Source organism: Pristiophorus japonicus, chromosome 16 (assembly GCF_044704955.1).
Source record: "Pristiophorus japonicus isolate sPriJap1 chromosome 16, sPriJap1.hap1, whole genome shotgun sequence".
NCBI classification, from domain to species: domain Eukaryota; kingdom Metazoa; phylum Chordata; class Chondrichthyes; family Pristiophoridae; genus Pristiophorus; species Pristiophorus japonicus.
The window spans coordinates 7,818,705-7,837,566 of record NC_091992.1 but is presented as its reverse complement, the minus strand read 5'-3'; the positions used below and the strand labels follow the sequence as shown (position 1 = coordinate 7,837,566).

The following is an 18,862-nucleotide window of genomic DNA, read 5'->3' as shown; positions in this document are numbered from 1 at the left end:
GTTACTGTGAGGCACCTCGCAACATTTTAAAACGGTAATTTCATTTTCAAATAAGTGAAGATCTGGGACTTTCCAGTGAATGCTGACATGAAACACAGCATACGAGAAGGTAGGAATGCGATTTAAAGCTGTTCAACCCATCTAGCTCACCCTGTCCATGTGCAAGACCTACTCCTGTAATCTTGGGACCAACTTTATTGTTTTGGTGCGCAATCAAATTTGAAGGGCCTAAGCTCTTGGCGCAGGATACCGCCATGGTTGAAAAGAATGAACGGAAATAGAGGTATTGATGTTTTACAGACCTTGAAAATTGTGGGAGAATGAGAAGGAAGCGAGGAGTTCTACTGATTTGAGCTCCTGCAACAAATTAATTAGAGTAGGAGACTACATGATTAATCAGTCTTTGCTTCAATGGTCCATTGAGGTGAATATTCATCATCTATTGCCACAAGGCAGACTCGGATCTAAAAACATGAATGGCCAGTTATTACACCTTTTTGTCACTTAGAAAAAACCTGACGTAAATGTCCTGATGACTGGCTCATGATCATTGACTGGGTCATGTGGTAACGGTAGTAGTGTTGGTCTAACCCTTCACACCCTTAAGCAGGTTATTGGGAAGGGGTGTCGGGCTTATGCTGTACTTTTGGCCTTCAATATGTTGGGGGAAGCAAAGAGTTCCAGTATTGTAAGAAAAACCTGTTTTCTCTGAGTGGAAAATTTGATCTTGTAATCTGCTGCAGGACAATAGATAAAAGAAGCATGCTAATTAGTCATGGAACTTGAGTATTGTTAACTCTTCCAACCGTTTTTTTTTTTAAAAAAACAACTCAATTGGAGTCACTGGAAATACATACTACTGAATTTAATACTGGCCAAAATCATAGAGCTTACTGAATGACTAAAAATTCAGAAAGCAACCAGTTGTTGTAATTTGTAGTAGTGGTTATGGTACTAGACTAGGAATCCAAATTTCATGGGCTCAAATCCTGTCATGACCAGTTGTGAAATTGAATTCAATGAATCTGGTTATTTGTGGGCTATAACACCAGGGGGTAAAGCTGCTCCAGGTTCACTGACGTCCTTCAGCGAGGGGAGGCCTACCAGTCCCGTACGATCTGTCGTCTGAAGTGGCCTGGCAACATTCAGTTGTACAAACAGTTGCTCCATCGGCACCTTCGCGGGCCAATTAGAGACGGGCAATAAATGTGCCCCTTGCCAGTGTCGTACACCTCTCCAGAGCAAGTTTATAAAGCAAAAACTGATGAAGCCGGTGGAATGGAGAAGGGCCGGTAATCATTTGGCTGGGGAGTGAAGTGTGTAGGCAAGGATGTACGCCTGGAGGAGTTCGCTCGGATAAGGTGATGCAAGGCTGTGGAGAGATTTGAAAGCAAGGACAAAGGTCTTGAAGTCGATTCACTGAGGGACAGGGAGTCAGTGATGCTTACTGAGGATCAGGGTGATATGTGTGCAAAACTTGTACACGTGAATGGATGTAAACTAGAGTTTTGTGTAAGTTAACGGTTGCGGGAAGGACAAAAGAGGAGTGATTTTTGGAGAAATCGAGCCTCGGTTTAAGAAAGACGCACTTTAGCTTAACGGCAACAATAAGCGAGTGGTGAAGCATAGGCGGGTAATGTTATTGACAGAGGAGGAATGGATTTGCATTCTATGGAAGAGCATTTGACCTCCTTGTTTGGAGCTGTCTTTGTACAACTCTCTCTTGGGCTGCTTTTTTTCAGTCTTCTGTCCTTCCTTTCATTCTTTCTCCTTTCTCCTCCACCAACAAGTTTAGACACACAAGATCTCTTGTTCTTTCTCCCTGTCTTACCTCTTTAGTCAGCATTTCACTGGCATAAATTCAATCTGGTTTCTCTTGGTTCTATTTTATCACGAGACGAATCATTTAACCACAGAGTCCCAGCTTGCAAAGCATACCAGTGTGTTGACATCACATCATTTTGCCCTTCATTTTCCTCTCCTAGAGTTTTAGATTTTAATCTGGCGTTGCTATTACTGTTAGATGATGTTACTCGCTGAGAGAACTCGCTGCAACATCTTGTGGTTCTGTGATTTAGTTGGTCTTGCTAAGCTTATGATGGATAATGTGTTCATATTCCTCTTTTTGAGGGTAAGGTTCACAAAGCATACTTTTGTTTGCTGGGGGAGGCTAATAAAACATTTACCTTTTTGGAACAGGAAAAGGGGCTGAGGCCAAAACATTGTGGCCCTTTTTAATAGCTCTAATCTCCCTTATTATGATATACCTGCATCCTCACTCTCCTGAAACTCCTAGATGTCTCATGAGTCCATTTCTACTAAGAACTTGCATATATATGGAGCCTTTCGAAGTGTACTCACTGTTGTGATGTAGAGAAATGTACTATCTGCTTTAATAGTCTTCCCAGTGACTTTAAAAAGTTCCATTTGATGTCGCTTCTTAATGTTTTACTTATTTCCTGGTATTTGCACCCTTTACTATGTAAATCTTTTTTGCACAGATCAGCTTTGTCAATCTTAAACTTCAATTGGGTCACCTCAAAGTCTCCAAAGAAAATAAGTCATTGACCTTCCTCCTAACTTAGATTCCTGAAATCAAGTATCTGTTTTGTTGTTTGCCTCTGACCAACTCAAGGGCAGCAACACCCTTCCTGGAATCTGATGGCCAGAACTGCACCCGGTACTCCAACTTTGATCTGATCACCACTTTTAAAATGTATTCTTCAGATGAAGCCAACGCAGGCAAGAATGCATTTATTGTCTTGCCTTGTTATCCTGAGAAGGTGGTGGTGGGCCTTCTTGAGCCACTGCAATCCTTGTAGTGATGCTCCCACAATGGTGTTGGGTAAGGAGTTCAAGGATTCTGACCAAGCAACAATGAAGAAACTACAACGCATATCCAAGTCAGGATGGTGTGTGGCTTGGAGGTGATGTTCTGAGAACATTGCTGCTCTTGTTTTTGGTGGTAGAGGTCACGGGGAGGGAGGTATTGTCGAAGTAACCTTGGAGAGTTGTTGCCATGCATCTTGTAGGTGGTACACACTGATGCTACAGTGTCGGTGGTGGAGGAGATGGATTTTGAATCCAGTAGCAAGGGCACCGATGAAGCCAATTGAATGTTGTAGCTGCACCTATCCAGGTGAGTGGCGAGTATTCCATTGCACTCCTGACTTGAGCCTGGTAGATGGCAGATAGTCAGTGAAGGGGCAGGAGGTGAACTACTCTTAGAATGTCCAGCGTCTGTCCCGCTCTTGTAGCCATGGTGTTGATATGGCTGGTTCAGCTTATGGTCAATAGCGAACCTCAGGATGTTAGGAGACTCTGTAATGGTGGTGCCATTGAAGCTCATGGGGAGGTGGCTGGGCTCTCTAATGTTTGAGATGGCGATTACATGCCTCTTGCATGGTGCAAATGTTACCAGGCGTGTGTTAATTCAGGTCTAGATGTTATCCAGGTCCTGTTGTAGACTGGCAGGGGCGGCTTCATTAGTGAAGTGATGGTGACTAGAGCTTAACATTGGAATTGTCAGCAAATGGCCTTGGCAGAGGAAAGGTAATGAATGAAGCAGCTGGAGATGTTTGGGCTGAGGATAGTTCCTGCAATGATGTCCTTGGGCTGCGATGACTCATCTCCGACAATCATATCCAGCTTCCTATGACTTCAGCTATTGGAGGATTTTTCCTTTCACGCCCATGGACTTCAGATTTGCTAAGACTCCTTGGTGCCATACTCGGTTGAATACTGCCTTGTTGCTAAGTGTAGCTACTTTTGTGTTGCAATCAAGGCTGTGATGAGGTCTGGAACCTGAACAGGCGATTGGTGAATAGATGTTGCTTGATACTATTCATGACTCCTTCCATCATTTTATCAATGATTTGTTGGAGGCGGATTAAGGTGGTAGTTAGCAGGAATAGATTTGTCCTGTTTTATTGATGGGATGTACCTAGGAATCTTCCACGTTGTCCAGGAGATGCCAATGTAAATGCTGCACTGGAACAGCTTGGCTAAGGGAGTAGCTTGCTCTGGTGTACAAGTCTCCAGCAGAATGTTGTCAGGATCCATAGCCTGTGTCCAGTGCACTCGGCCATTTCTTAATATCATGTGGAGTCAACTGAATTGGCTGGACACTCGTATCTGTGATGGTGGCGACCTGGGGAAAGAGGCTTATATAAAGTCATTTTGGGGGACTTGAATGTGAGGATCTGCATGGGCAGCAAAAGTATTAGTGGCTGAAAGTGGTTCCTGACAAATTTCTCCTTGAGCAATGCCAACCAAAATTGCTGCCAGATCTCGGATCAGAATAATACAAGGAGATGCTGAGCAATCAGATTGCAAACCTCAGATGGCTTTTGTTTTTTGCCTGTGGTTCAATGACGTTCAAAGCAGTATTTTGCAGCTTGACCAGCATGAAATACAATTGCCAATTCTACCAGTTCAAACAGTAATCTTGGATTCTGAAACTTGATATTTCAGCAAAAACTCTTTTTTTTTGTTGTTGTTCTCTGCTTTTCGCTGCACAAGAAACCACAGAACAATGACTGTTTTTTTGTTTGTTCACATGGATCTCTTTCTCCCAATATTTTTTTTTGAATAAGAGTACAAATCCCTCTGTTCTTTCCCTTCTCTACTCCCCAAATTATTTCCTCCTCTCCCTCTTTTGCTCAGTCTTCCTGGCCTGTATCTGGGAATAGTGGCCAACCTACTTCCCAGGCTGATGAACGCAAGAATGTTTAGGAACAGGGAAAAGTACAATCGACCAGCTTTTTTTCTTTAATTGGGAGAGATTCTGTTCTACTTACTTGCCTTTTCACCATACTCCTCAATACCTACTCTCTGCACAATGCATCTTGTAGACTATTCAATGGCCTGCCCTGATAACTCAGCTCTTGTTACTTATTAAATTAAAACCTTCTACATGACCCCTTCTTACTCGGACTCTTTTTTTTTTGTGTCACCTGTATTTGAACCCTTCTACATAGTCAACAAATTGTCTCAATCAGCTTTTTGGTTCACTATCTTGAGGGCTTTGATTGGGTCATATTGAAAATCTCTCTTCCAAATAAAGCAAATCTAGTTCCCCTAACGTTTCCACATAACATTCCTAGTACTGTGAGTCATCTTTGGTCTCTACCAATCCTGCTAGGAGGGACTATGAAAACAGGAGATTACAATTCATAAGAAAGACTAGGCCTTGAATATTGCAGTTAAGATTTTCAGCCCAAAATATAAACTGGCCTGTACTTGTTCCTGGTGAATTCATGAATTCATATCCAACATAATGGGTAGGGATCATTCGATGGCCTGATATAGCATTAAGCCAGAAGGTCACTAGTTCAATTCCTGGTCCGTGCTAAGTCAGCTGACGTTACCCAAGGCAGCAGTCAAGCCACTATAATTAGCTTCCAACGGTTTTGGTCCAGGGAGCATTCCCGCTCTTCATCACAATCTACTGATCTCTGCTGGGAAGTGCATGGAGGCATCAAGCTGAGAACAGATTGGGGCTTAATGTCCTGCAAATAGCCTGCTGGGTCACACATGCAGCCTGTCCATTTGGGTGGGGTACTAGGGAACTGCAGGCAACCATGGAACTTTGCCCCGAGCAGCAGTTTGGTTTTCCCAGGAGAGATATCCTAATATGTGGTTCACGGAAAACTATTTTGGCCTACTTTCATCATTATCATAGGCAGTCCCTCGGAATCAAGGAAGACTTGCTTCCACTTTTAAAATGAGTCCTTAGATGGCTGAACAGTCCAATATGAGAGCCACAGTCCTTGCCACAGACAGTCGTTGAGGGTAAGAGATGGTGGGACAGGTTTGCCTCACACTCTTTCTGCTACCTGCACTTGATTTCTGCATGCTCTCGGCGATGAGACTCAAGGTGCTCAGCGCCCTCCCGGATGCACTTCCTCCACTTAGGGCGGTCTTTGGCCAGGGACTCCCAGGTATCGGTGGGGATGTTGCACTTTTTCAGGGAGGCTTTGAGGGTGTCCCTGTAATGTTTCCTCTACCCACCTTTGGCTCGTTTGCCATGAAGGAGTTCAGAGTAGAGCGCTTGCTTTGGGAGTCTCGTGTCTGGCATGCAGATGATGTAGCCTGCCCAGCAGAACTGGTCAAGTGTGGCCAGTGCTTCAATGCTGGGGCCTACTTTAATACGGTAAGGTATCAAAAATAAAAACAGAAAATGCTGGAAATCTTAGCAGGTCAGGCAGCATCTGTGGAGAGAAACATGGGTAACAGATGCTGCCTGACCCACTGAGATTTCCAGCATTTTCTGTTTTTATTTCAGATTCCAGCATCCACAGTATTTTGCTTTTGTATTAGTAAGGTATCAAATACTGCTACGCAGATAGAATTAACCAAAATGCTGGGCAGCAAACAAAGGCAGGGAGCCATTATGAAATCACTTTACACTGGGCTATAAATTGGGTTTTTTAAACAAGCATGGTTGCAGCTGCAATAATCATTTGCACCTCTACAGCACCTTAAATCGAGTAATGTGGCAATACTCTGTAAAAGTGTTTAGTCTACTATGATCTGGCTCTCCCAATACATTTACGCTCAAGTTGATTGTTTAATGCAGACAGGATTATATCAAGAATGGTTTCAATTTGTAAATCAAGAGGTCAAGCCTCAATTGATCACTGCCTCCATTGACATGAGGACACGTCGGCACATTAGGATCATCCCTGATAATCGCAGATTTGCAAGAACGCCAAGACAATTCACAACAACATCTTGAAGCTTCCAGAGTCCTTTTTATCCACCACAATAAAGATTGTGTTATCTTTTGGAATCTCTTTTTAGAGATTAACATTTTGAACGAACTTGCATTTATACAGTGCCTTTTACAACCTCCGATTATACTTCTGGTTTTAAACTAAATTGTCCTCTAGCTACACACCCTAATGCATTATTTACTTTTGCAACAGCTTTGTGACGTTGATCATGGATCTTTAATGATTCATGAAATACAAGTCCCAGGTTCTTCTCCCTCTCAGCAACTTTGTGTGCAATCCTGCATAAGAACATAAGAAATAGGAGCAGGAGTAGGCCATACAGCCCCTCAAGCCTGCTCCGCCATTCAATAAGATCATGGCTGATCTTTGACCTCAACTCCACTTTCCTGCCCGATCCCCATATCCCTTGATTCCCTACAATCCAAAAATGTATCCATCTCCGTCTTAAATATACTCAACGACTATGCATCCATTGCCCTCTGGGGTAGAGAATTCCAAAGATTCATAACCCCCCCTGAGTGAAGAAATTTCTCCTCATCTCCTTTTTAAATGGCTGACCCCTTATCCTGAGACTGTGATCCCTAGTTCTGGACTCTCCAGCCAGGGGGAAAACAGCCTCTCGGCATCTATCCTGCCAAGCCCTCTCGGAATCTTGTTTGTTTCAATGAGATCACCTCTCATTCTTCTAAACTCCAGCAAGTATAGGCCCAATCTACTCACTCTCCTCCTAGGACAACCCTCTCATCCCAGGAATCAATCTAGTGAACCTTCATTGCACCCCCTGTAAGACAAGTATATCCTTCCTTGGGTACGGTGTACACATGATTAAGTTGCCCTACCTTTGTCTATATTGAAAGACATCTACCAGACACTGATCCCTTACCCCATAGATCCGCTTGTAGACTGTTTTTCATCCAAGATATTAATTCCCGCACATATCTTGTTATCTGCCAACTTGCGGGCCATTCCTTTGATGCCTTAACCCACACCATTAATAAAGATGGTGAGCCTGGGCCCTGTTGATCTTTATGGGACTCAGCCAGTGACCACCACCATGAAGAACTACCCACTGCCTATGCAAATGCAACCAATTCATTATCCAATCCAAGATCTAGCCAACAAACCCACAAGATGCAACCTTGTTTTAACAGCCTTTTGTGCGATACTTTATCAAAGACTGTTTGAAAATCTGGATGCGCTATCTATCAGGTTTCCATTGTGTAATCTCAAAAAAATTGATTCATTTAATGACACAGGGCCTTTATTCTTTCCAGATTTTTGTTCAGTGCCATATTCCAGGATCAGAGTAGAATAAGTCCATGCAGTACTGATGCCCTACCTCTAGATTTCTTTAGCTTATTTAGGAGCGTTGGTTATTGTTGTGGGAGACGATATAAATCTTGCACCAGTCCCTAATATACTGATAGTGTGTCCAATTTGGAAAATTCTTGAGCTTTTGAATTGGAATGTGGATTAGCTGTTGTACCCTCGGGTATTATGACCAGGTTGGATGTTGCTGCTTATCATCTAGTACCTGATGTTTCTGCTGCAATTGGGATCAGTTTTTTTTACAATTGGACCAGCAGTTGATACACCGCACAATATTGAAATATGCCATCTTGGCAAGCAGAAAAAAGCAACGTCCTTGCTGTTTCCTTCAGGCGCACACCTTCAAATTGACCAGGGAGCAGTGTTGGTCATGGTCAATTCAAGGGCCTGCACTACTGCCAACACAGATCGGCAGGGCAAACACTTTTGGCAATGTGGTGAATATGCCAAAACTGGAAAATCGATTGTACTTGTCAGGTTTATGCAAATGTTTACACAGTCAGATTGACAGTAGTTGGAGCTCTTCAAGGACAGAGCTAATATGTCTATAAAATCGATGTTCGATACCCGAGGTGTTTTCTATTGAAATGTTTCCCTCCTCTTCGCGGTAGCCACGTCCCAAAAGCAGACACGGTGGGGAGGGGGTGCAATTAGAGATACATTTCTTAATGATTTGCCTGCTGGTGAACAGGTAGTCCCATAAACAGCGAGTGGTATATTTAGACAGTGTCTGCTAGAGCCCCAAGCAGCTTTTTACAGGCCTGTTACCGAAGTTTAATTGTGTACAGAATTAAACTGAGCCTGGAGTCGTTTCGCCAACACAACGGGCTTTGGGGAACTGCCCCTTATTTAAAAAAAAAAATATATATATAATGTTTGTAATTATGGTGAGATTCTCTGAAGAATTTTATCTCCTGAATGAGGCTGACCACATTTTTATTAAAGCAATGAGTAATCAACCCGCCTGGTATGAGGTGGAAATGCAATGAAATATCGGAAGGAATTAGTCTCTTTCTCAAATTGAATCAGTTTTTAAAATCCTCCTTGAGGTTACTAGCGAGAAGGAAATTTATTCAGATCTCTGCTTTTTAAGGAAATGGGGAGTGTTTAACCGTCAATATGATCTAGGCAAATTAATCTCTTGTAATGTATTGATTAAAAGTGTTTCTTCCAGTACTGATAAAGTCGCTCATTAGAATTGCTACCATGGTTTATACTTTTGCACTGAGAGTACAAGAAGTTAAAGAATATCAAGTATCTGGTGTCATTGCGTGATTCAGGAGTTTTGTATCCTGGGAGTAATAGGTGCGGAGTACACTCCCTCTCATTTCAATAAGAGTATATTGTCCCATCAGGGGAATAAATGTAAAGTAACCTTACAAAAAGGTTCCTAGTACCTTGTTTGTTCCTTGGTTAATCACTAACTGCTGAGTTGTTCGAGGCGGGGGGCGGGTGCAAAAGAATAAGAAGGAGGAGATACTATGAAAATTGCTGGTTGGTTCTTAACAGTAAAGGAATGACATGCTGTATTTCCTTAAAAGGCCCGGTGTATTCGGAAGTGGCCGCCCTTCCAGGAGCTGTGGGGGCGAGTCATAAATAGGGTGGGAGTGTATTAGCTGGCAGTGACACAAAGTCGACTCACTTCCTTATTGATCAGTTCAAACCAGTTTTTACAGGAACTGACGGTGATATATGGGGCCAGCCTTGTGAAAATCATTCATTTGAGATACTGTGGTCTGCCAGTGCAGTACTTGAGTTCATAACTCCTGCTCCTACCTTCATCACAATGAGCAGCCTCGCCAAATGCACAAATTCTAACTACTTTTTAATTTTTGTCTTCAGTTTAAGCGGCGCTTCCATAGGTGAGTAAAATTAACCGTGTTTCTTTATGTTTTGTTTTTTCCTCCTTCCCCCCCCCCCCAAATATGTTCTTGGAACTGGAATTCACCCACACAGGGCAATTCCAAGATTAGGCCCTTTGCTTCAGAAACCCTTCCGAGAATACCTGGAGGCCCAGAAAGCCAAGCTTCACCACAAGTCTGGAGACACCGTAGGAGCGGTAAGAATAGCACGAATGTAATTTTGTCTGCCTTTTGTGTTGAAATGTTCGTTGGCCTGTGTGTCATTCTATTCACCTGACCCTTTTGGGTGCATTGAGTTGAATGCTAAATCTACAGTAATTAGGGAACTCTTCAATTTTAGAACATTGAGATCTCAAGTTGGCCAAGGGTCCATCACTAAATCTGATGGAAATTGAGGCCTTTAAAAATTCAGAAGCCAGAGACTGTAGCAAGTCCCAACTCCACTTTTCTTAGCAATAAATTCTGGAGGTAAAGCGTCTCTTTCTGAAGTTCTGTGCATTGGAGTTGTCTCAGATAAGTAGTGATCAAGACTGGAGCACCACAAAGAGTTGACCATTCTTTGCAGTGGTCCATGGTAATTTTCTATGTCCACTGTAAATGAGGTCTTATTCTAAGGAAAAACTTAAACAGCATAATCTTCATGTAGGCTCTGCAGATAAAGATGGTCTTAAATTATGTCATCAAATCCTATATTTATGACTAACTCGGGAACATGTGGTACTGTAGGAATGAAAACCTCAAAGATCGTTTCTTCGCTAATCCGTTTAAAGGTTTATGGAAATACTAAATGACCAGAATCAATTAACTTTCTTTCTCCAAAAATTAGACAGTGTAATAATAGTTGAATTTTGTTTTGAAACCTATGCCCTGTGCCTGAAAACAAAACTAAAGGACTTTTTAATGTTTGAATGTGCCATGGATCTTGCTAATCCAGTGTTTGAGTACAGTATGATTTACACCAGAAGACCATGTACTAATTGTCCCCTTTTTTTTTTGTTTTCCCCAAAATAATGTGTCTTCACTCTTCCCATCCCCCACCCCTCACCCCACTCGGGGGAGAGAAAAAAGCTTAGTTCCTGGTGTACGATTGTGATGACGGAGTTGTAACAGTCACCAAAACCCAATACTTGCGCAACTTTTTTAAAAAAAGTGAGATACTTCCTCCCAGTGGAGTGGCTATTGTGTGTTATGCTGCCATCGACACAGGGTTGTGCAACACAGCTTGCATGCTATGTGAAAACTGATGCAAAAAATATGCTGTGGACTAGATTTTGCTCTTTGACCAATTTAATTTTTGAACGACAGAAATAAAAGCCCCTCTCTGAGGTTAAAGATCAAAGTTGGCACGAGCAATTTCCAGGGAATGGACACTTCTCCCTTTTCTTAACTCAAGTTTTTAATTATCAAGCTTTTTTTTTATAATTTTAAAAAAAGTTTTTCCTGCCCTTTGGTCTGCTTAGTACTCATGGTTTGAATCTACTGGTGATGCAGGGGGGGGGGGGGGGGGAAAGAAATGCTATTGTTCACTCACTTCCCGCTCTGAAGTCATTAGTAAATGGAATATATATAGGGGGAAAAAACTTAATTCCTTCCCTCCTAAACAGGAGTGGTATTTTTCAGCAACTGACAAGCTGTTTCAAACTGCGCAAATGTTTTATCTTGTTTCTTAAACCCATATCGGGCATGTTCCCACTAGTATCTTAACAAGAACGCCTGTATTTGTTTAGGCTCGGAGCCACCCCTTCAACACTGACGTTACAGAATATTTAAATCAGACTCTTGATGCAATGGCACATTTTGAACCAAACCATTGATCCTGGTGCCAGATTAGTACAGAATGCCTGCTTGTGTAGGCGTGTGCGTGTCGGTCAAGTTGAGTTGCTAAAGATTTTCTCTCTTTTTGATTCAGAAGCCTTTCTGGCCTTCCATGCCTATTTTTTTAAAAAAAATCTCCAGATGCAGCAGCTCTTGTGCAGAGCCAACACAGCCTGGGTTGACCAGCAAAGGGGAAGCGTTGTGCCTGTGCCTGCAAGAGGCGGTGGTGAACTAAATCCCCATCTGTTTCTCTGAGTGGGGTTCCCCACTGCACTGACACACGCTGACATGTTTACCAGATTTAATCTGCTCTCTTCTAATGGCCTCACCGTGGAGTGACGCTGTAAAGCAGTGATTCCTGTAACTGCACTGGCTGCTAGTGGCCGTTTGTCTGTACATAGCCAATCGAAATGTACAAGACCATTACATTTCCAGTGCTGGCCAATAGATCGCCATCTTATTGGCCACTTTACAACAATAGCATCAACTATCTTTGACTAAACTTCTGTGGTGAGCTATAAAATAATAAGGATTTTGTTTAAATCCCCAAAATGAATATATTTGCCTCAGAAAATCATCATCCGTACCACTGAATGGAATTAAGTAGAGATTAGGACTGTGGGAAGAATGCTTCGCTGACTAAGGACTGATGCCATTCACGGCACTAATTAATTTTATGCTTTCTCTGTCCGTACTAATGAGCTAGGTTTTTCCAAAGACAGCTAGATCTGCAGCTAATATTTTAATAACATTATACGTTGTTTATCTTAACCTGTGGCAAAGAACCAGTCTTTTGATCAAAATATTGAACAAAACAATTGGGTTTTTGGTTTTATTCATTTGGATATGCCAATCTAAACTATCCTGAGGGGCCTTTTTCATGCCTAATTCATACTTTTTGCCACTGAATATAAAACGAAACACATTTTCCCCTGCTTCCTTCCTCCTGCGGGGAAGTGTTTGGTCTCTGGATTGTCCTTCATTCTTCCCCCCCCGCCACCCCCCCAGAAATTGTATATCTGAGATCGGCAAATCAGTGTGTGCAGCTGTAAACCCTTCGATTCTGTGATTTATTTTACAACAAAGAAAACTATAGGACTGTTCCTAATCCTGCATGTTTGTCTTGTAAGGCTTCTATTGATTTCTGATTGAGCAGTTTTTAATAAATACTTGTGCTGTTTCTTTCTCCTTCTATTAGAGTGAAAATTGGCTGTCTTGGGTCTTTGAGAAAGTAGTCATCATCATGGTGTGCTACTTCATTCTTTCCATCGTTAATTCCATGGCTCAGAGCTACGCCAAGCGGATCCAGTCGCAGAAATACACTGAAGAGAAAATGAAATGAAAATAACTTTTTAATTTATTTAAAAAAAGGGACTGCACAAGGCCCAGGTTAGATAGTGATTCATAAACAAACCATCTGCTGTTTCTTGGTTCCACCAACTGGAATTAATATAAGGAAGCAGAAGGGGAGTATTATAAATGTATGCATTTACAAGTTCTGAGAAACATATTTTCTTGAGTTAGCACAGGTACTCCAGCTTGGAGTCCACTCTTGTGGACTCTTGCCCATTTGTTGTTCCCATTTTTCTATGTTTTAAATGCATCTTGGTTTCAATTGAGGCCATGTTAGCGATGAATAGTATTAAGTGGCATAACGGAAATTGCAAGATATTTGTAAATATTAAGCATGGAACCCAACTGAAAACACAGACGTTGGCTTGCTCCATTTGCTTTGGGCACAGGGCTGACTAAACGGGAGCTCGAGGTGGTTTGTGGGCAATCAGCTCCTCGAATGCCAACATCGTTGGTTGCTCGAGGTACAGTTCTCTCAATGCCTTTCTTTGAATTGGAATCCTCTGCGTAGCAAAGGTTGGCCCTTTATTGCACAATGGTTGATCATATTGTCAGCAGATTAAACACAGAATGGTGCCACTGGGTTTTTTTTAATTTAACTTTTTTCTTACCCCATCAGGAACCGGTTGAAATTATCCATTAAATTCTTTTAGAGCTTACTAAATTTGGTTAAGTGGTGAAATTTTAGCTTTTCTCCTCCTTTATTGCAAATTCTTTCCCTCTGCACAATTCCCCCTCCCAAACGACATGTAGCCTTTGGTGAGATTTCATGCAGCAAACTCTCCAGCAACGGTTCGAACTGATTTGCTGCCTCGGGTTCCGCCTATCACATTGTGACCGAACGGTCCCATCAGTGTTGCAGCTTTCAATGACTGTCTGAGGCACTGAAGGCCAGGCCATCAGTTGCAGCAAGCATACTTCATCTTAGCTGACAACAGAAAGCATTGGTGGTGACATCTATCACCTTGTTCCCCTCGCTATTGCTGATAGAGGTTAGATGTGGGGAGTGAGAGAGCAAGTATATGTCGACTATGTAAAAGAGGTAAATAGACTCTTGAAAACTATAGGTATTTATCTCTTGATGAGACTGTCTTGTCTTGTGCCGATATAAAACTATCAAACCTATAGTGCTCCCCTCTGCTTGTATTTTGCAAAATGGTGAAAGAGAAGCTGATTGAAGCTGTGAAATCTGTCCATACCAACTGTACATATGAAAAGCAATGTCATTTTTACTCTGTAAATTTTAACATGGTAACCCTTCTCTGACTTTATAAAACTACATTCAGTCATTTCCACAGACTGAACCTTAGTCTGTGTCTTTGTCGATTTTGTGAGGAATGTCAAGATTGTGTATATATCAAAATCTCAAAAACTACATATGCCCATTGTGTAAAAACTCAAATAATGTTGATCATTAACGGTAGTTTGTGTAGTACCATTCGTAAGGTAATATGTTCTATTGTTTACATTGGTACAATTATCAAGAATGAAATAAGGAAACAAATTTGTCTTTGTTTTAGGTTCTAGAGTAGATCTTAAATTATTCATATGCGAGACATGTTGCATGAAAGAGCGACATCAAAAGCTTTATTGCATTTTCTAACCAGAATAAAATTGGAACGAAGATGTTGCCTTTCTAGGATTTTCATCAAAGTGAGTGAATTTAAATATATGGATTTGTGTGGTTCCAGGGGGCAGTAGTTGCTGATCTGCCCAGTGCACTGGGACATCCCATGGTGGAATTTCATGTCCCAGCTGATTCTGAATGTTGGCTTTTCCCTCAGCAGCATCTTGGCACTGTCATCTGGTGCAGCATGGGCCAGAAGTGCCAAGCCAGGGGAAGCAATAAGTCCAAAGCCATTTCCATCTCTGGTAACACTTGAGCATTCCACAAGTAGCTGGCCCACAGAGACGTTCTGACAGCTTCTGTATCCGTGCCATCTGTCCATCAATCTTGGAGCTTGGGGAATTGGTCTGTTAGGGAAAAGAATGAAGGAGTTTGTGCAAAGCTATTCTTGACATGAGAGTACCTCATTAAATTCACATGGGAAATGTTAATGACCTGTAGAGGTACTGTACCATTATCCCAGTCCAAAAAGTAATTGGAGCATTAATTATTTCAGTTTTCTCGTGCCTGATGCATAATTGGTATCTGAATTCATGGAAAGCTAAAGTAATATTGTGTAACAATTTAAAAAACTTCAAATGAGGAATTTTCAGTCCTAGTTCTGTTGCACGATGCTGGTTTTATCTCTTGACACTTCTTTAGGTATCTCTGTGCCTATCTGGCCATGTTAATCCTGGATGATGAGGCTAGATTAATGGTCATTGATGCTTGGAGATCAGTCAAAAGAACACTCCATACAGGGGGAGCCTCCCCTCCCCACCATGCACTGCTGCAGCCTGACCAACAACTAAATAAACTTGTCCAGCGAGGCCTTGAGCGTTTCAATCCCTCAAGTCTGGTGTTTGAACTTGTGACTTTCTGCCATGGAAATCTCGTGCTTTTGTTCAAATACATTAGGATTGTAACAAATTCTTTCTTGTAGATTTTGGACTGTTTTTTGCAAACTGCAAACCAATATTTAGTGCTCGAAAGATGTTCTTATTTGTTCAGACTGCAGTAAGGTTCTGTGTACTCTCATTGTTTGATTTCCACCCTCCAGTGCCAGGTGTAGATTTTGTGTTGCATCCAGCTTCTCCATCACTCTGCCATTCTGTGAGATAGCTTATCAGACTGGTGTTGGCTGTTAGCTCAGTTGGCGACAACAGTTGGTAGGCTATCTGACGACATGGTGTCTTCCATCCAATCAGCACTGCATTTTGTTTTGTTCTGCCATCGCATCTTCATCGCAGCACTCATTGTTTTGTCATCGTGAGTAGACCTTTTGTCCCCGCTGCCAATTGCAGAGCAAGGATTGCAATTAGTCTGCAGTAATGTGATCTTCTGCCCTTCTCCAAATAACCATCAAATTATTCAAACTTCCATTTTTTTTGCTCTTGGATGCGATGTTCACAAATTATTACTATGCTGTAGGTCTGGTGTGGTATTGTGCAGTTCCCTGGTAAGTAGAAAAGTCTCGTCCTGTATTGGACTTCCCTCTGAGATTCAAGAATTTCATCAAAACCATACTAGTTAACAGATTGACTACCCTCTCGATGCTTATCATCCAAACTAACCATGCCATGTGCAGAATATCTAATAAAAGCTGCAGCAGAGCTGATATTTGGAAGAGTCGATTATCATTTGTACATTGTGTCTTCATCTCTCTTCCATTCTTCATGAAGACTGATGTAGCCAATGCTTGAATTTCTGATCGCAGAAATCCCGGCAATATCTCGGTGTGTGTATATACATTATCTTTCCATTTTTGCTACTTGTTAATTCAATTGGCCCTTTTACAATTGACTTTTGTCTTCATGCTAGTTGCACGTAATGTGCAGTACTTTTAGAAAAAAAAACTTGTCCCATTTTATGTTTTTTTTTTTCCCCTTTTCGGGCATAGGACAGGAATAGGCTATTCATCCTCGCTAGCCTGTCCCGCCATTCAATTAGATCATGGCCTAGCTTTTAAATTTAAGATTACATCCCCTTGTTCTGGATTCACCCACCATCTGAAATCCCTTCTCTGTATCTACCTTATCTAATCCTTTTTTATCATGTTAAACACTTCAATTAATTCACTCCTCAACTGTCTAAACTGCAACATTTTCCCACCCGGAATAATCGGCTGATCTATTGCTGGCCTCTGCCAATGCTCCATCTTGCAAATGAATATTCAGTTATATTTTCTAATGTGATAATTTTGTAGATGGCTTATAATGTTTACGATGTAGATAATACTGTTGTATATGGCTTCACTTTAATCTTCCATGTCTGTTGTGGCAAGGCACATGCCTGGATTTCTGAAGTGCTTCACCTGTATTATGAATGAGAAATGTTGACATTCACGAAGATGTCTGCTGCCGTGCTGCACATATGGGAGACTAACTAGTAAAACAAAAATCATCTTGCTACAATCACTGGAGTATTCATTAAAAACACACATCAAACCCTCGACCCTCCACTATAGCTTTGTGCACAGTTACACTGCCTCAGTCTCATTGCCAATATTCCAGTCATGTATTTCCTTATTGATAACAATAAAGATTATCCCCAAACAATAAAGTTATGCCTGCAGCTTGTGTAGTTTGAAATGCACAATGCGCCTGGAATAATGCTGCGGCTTGAATTGGAAAATCCAGTCTAACATTAGAACACTGAAGGGATAAACAGAGTGTATTTCAGACCTCAGCAGAACTATGTTTATCCCCTGTTATAATAATGTTTGGATTTTCCAATGCAACCTGTTTGCTCCTGGATTGGTCTGACTAGGAATGATTTTAATATTTCCCATTCAACATTTCATAATGTGCTTTTCTGTGGCTGTCTGAAACATTTCTGATGGAGACCCCATCCACTTTCCACACATGTGGAGGCCAGTCTCGATCTTGGGTTATCGAGCTTTAGAGTTTTGCATAAACAGAGTACCCAGGAATATTGCCCTAATTAGGTCTCTGTATGTGTGTTCTGAATACAGCCCCAACCCCCTGCCTTCCCCTCCCAAGCATTATCATTCACCCAATCACTATCACTTGGTATTCCAAGTGGAATCCTCTGTCACCTTTCGCAGTTGATGGATGCAGTCTGAATAAATTTCCATTCTTGCCTGTGAGATATTTTTTAAATTAAATGCAGATGTATCTTTCAGATATTCAGTTCTTATCCTTCTGTCTGAGATTTACCAACCTAGCAGTAAGTCCCTTGTGATTACTGGATAGTATGCTCCATCTGTGCATCGCCATTTCCCTACCTCAGAGTAAGCTGGCAGTTCCAACTGCATTGTTATAAGAAATAGGAGCAGGAGTAGGCCATTTGGTCCCTTGAGCCTGCTCTGCCATTTAATAAGATAATGGCTGATCTGATCATGGACTCTGCTCCGCTTCCCTGCCCGCTCCCCATAACCCTTCACTCCCTTATCACTCAAAAATCTGTCATCTCTGCCTTAAATATATTCAAAGACCCAACCTCCACAGCTCTCTGGGGCAGAGAATTCCACAGATTTATGACCCTCTGAAAAGAAATTCCTCCTCATCTCAATTCTAAATGGGTGACCCCTTATTCTGAAACTATGCCCTCTAGATTCCCCACGAGGGGAAACATCCTCTCCGCATCTACCTTGTCGAGCCCCCTCAGTATCTTACTTGTTTCAATAAGATCACCTCTCATTCTTCAAAACTCCAATAAGTATAGGCTCAACCTTTCCTCATAAGTCAACCCTTTCATCGCAGGAATCAACCTAGTGAACCTTCTCTGAACTGCCTCCAATGCAAGTATATCCCTCCTTAAATAAGGAGACCAAAACTGTACGCATACTCCAGGTGTGGCCTCGCCAATACCCTGTACAGTTGTAGCAGGAATTCTATGCTTTTATTCTCTATCCCCCTTGCAATAAAGGTCAACATTCCATTTGCCTTCCTGATTACTTGCTGTACCTGCATACTAACTTTTTGTGTTCCATGCACAAGAACCCCTCCCCCCCCCCCCCCCCCCCCCAAGGTCCCTCTGGATTGCAGCACTTTGCAATTTTTCTCCATTTAAATTATAACTTGATTTTTTATTTTTCCTGCCAAAGTAGATAACCTCACATTTTCCCACGTTATACTCCATCTGCCAAAGGTTTGCCCACTCTAGCCTGTCTTTATCCCTTTGCTGATTATTTGTGT

At 41.8% G+C, this 18,862-nt stretch overlaps 1 protein-coding gene across 5 annotated transcripts in view; it reads left to right on the top strand.

Moving 5' to 3' along the window:
* The window catches only part of vmp1 (vacuole membrane protein 1), a 175,071-nt gene extending 157,807 nt beyond the window's left edge, over window positions 1-17,264 (top strand). For all 5 annotated transcript variants that reach the window (XM_070856944.1, XM_070856945.1, XM_070856946.1 and 2 more), the window contains 2 exons: window positions 10,023-10,125; window positions 12,942-17,264. In XM_070856944.1, the coding sequence (XP_070713045.1) occupies window positions 10,023-10,125; window positions 12,942-13,085 (247 nt within the window). In that variant the 3' untranslated portion in view covers window positions 13,086-17,264. The remainder of the gene's footprint in view (window positions 1-10,022; window positions 10,126-12,941) is intronic.
* Window positions 17,265-18,862: the final 1,598 nt, after the last annotated feature.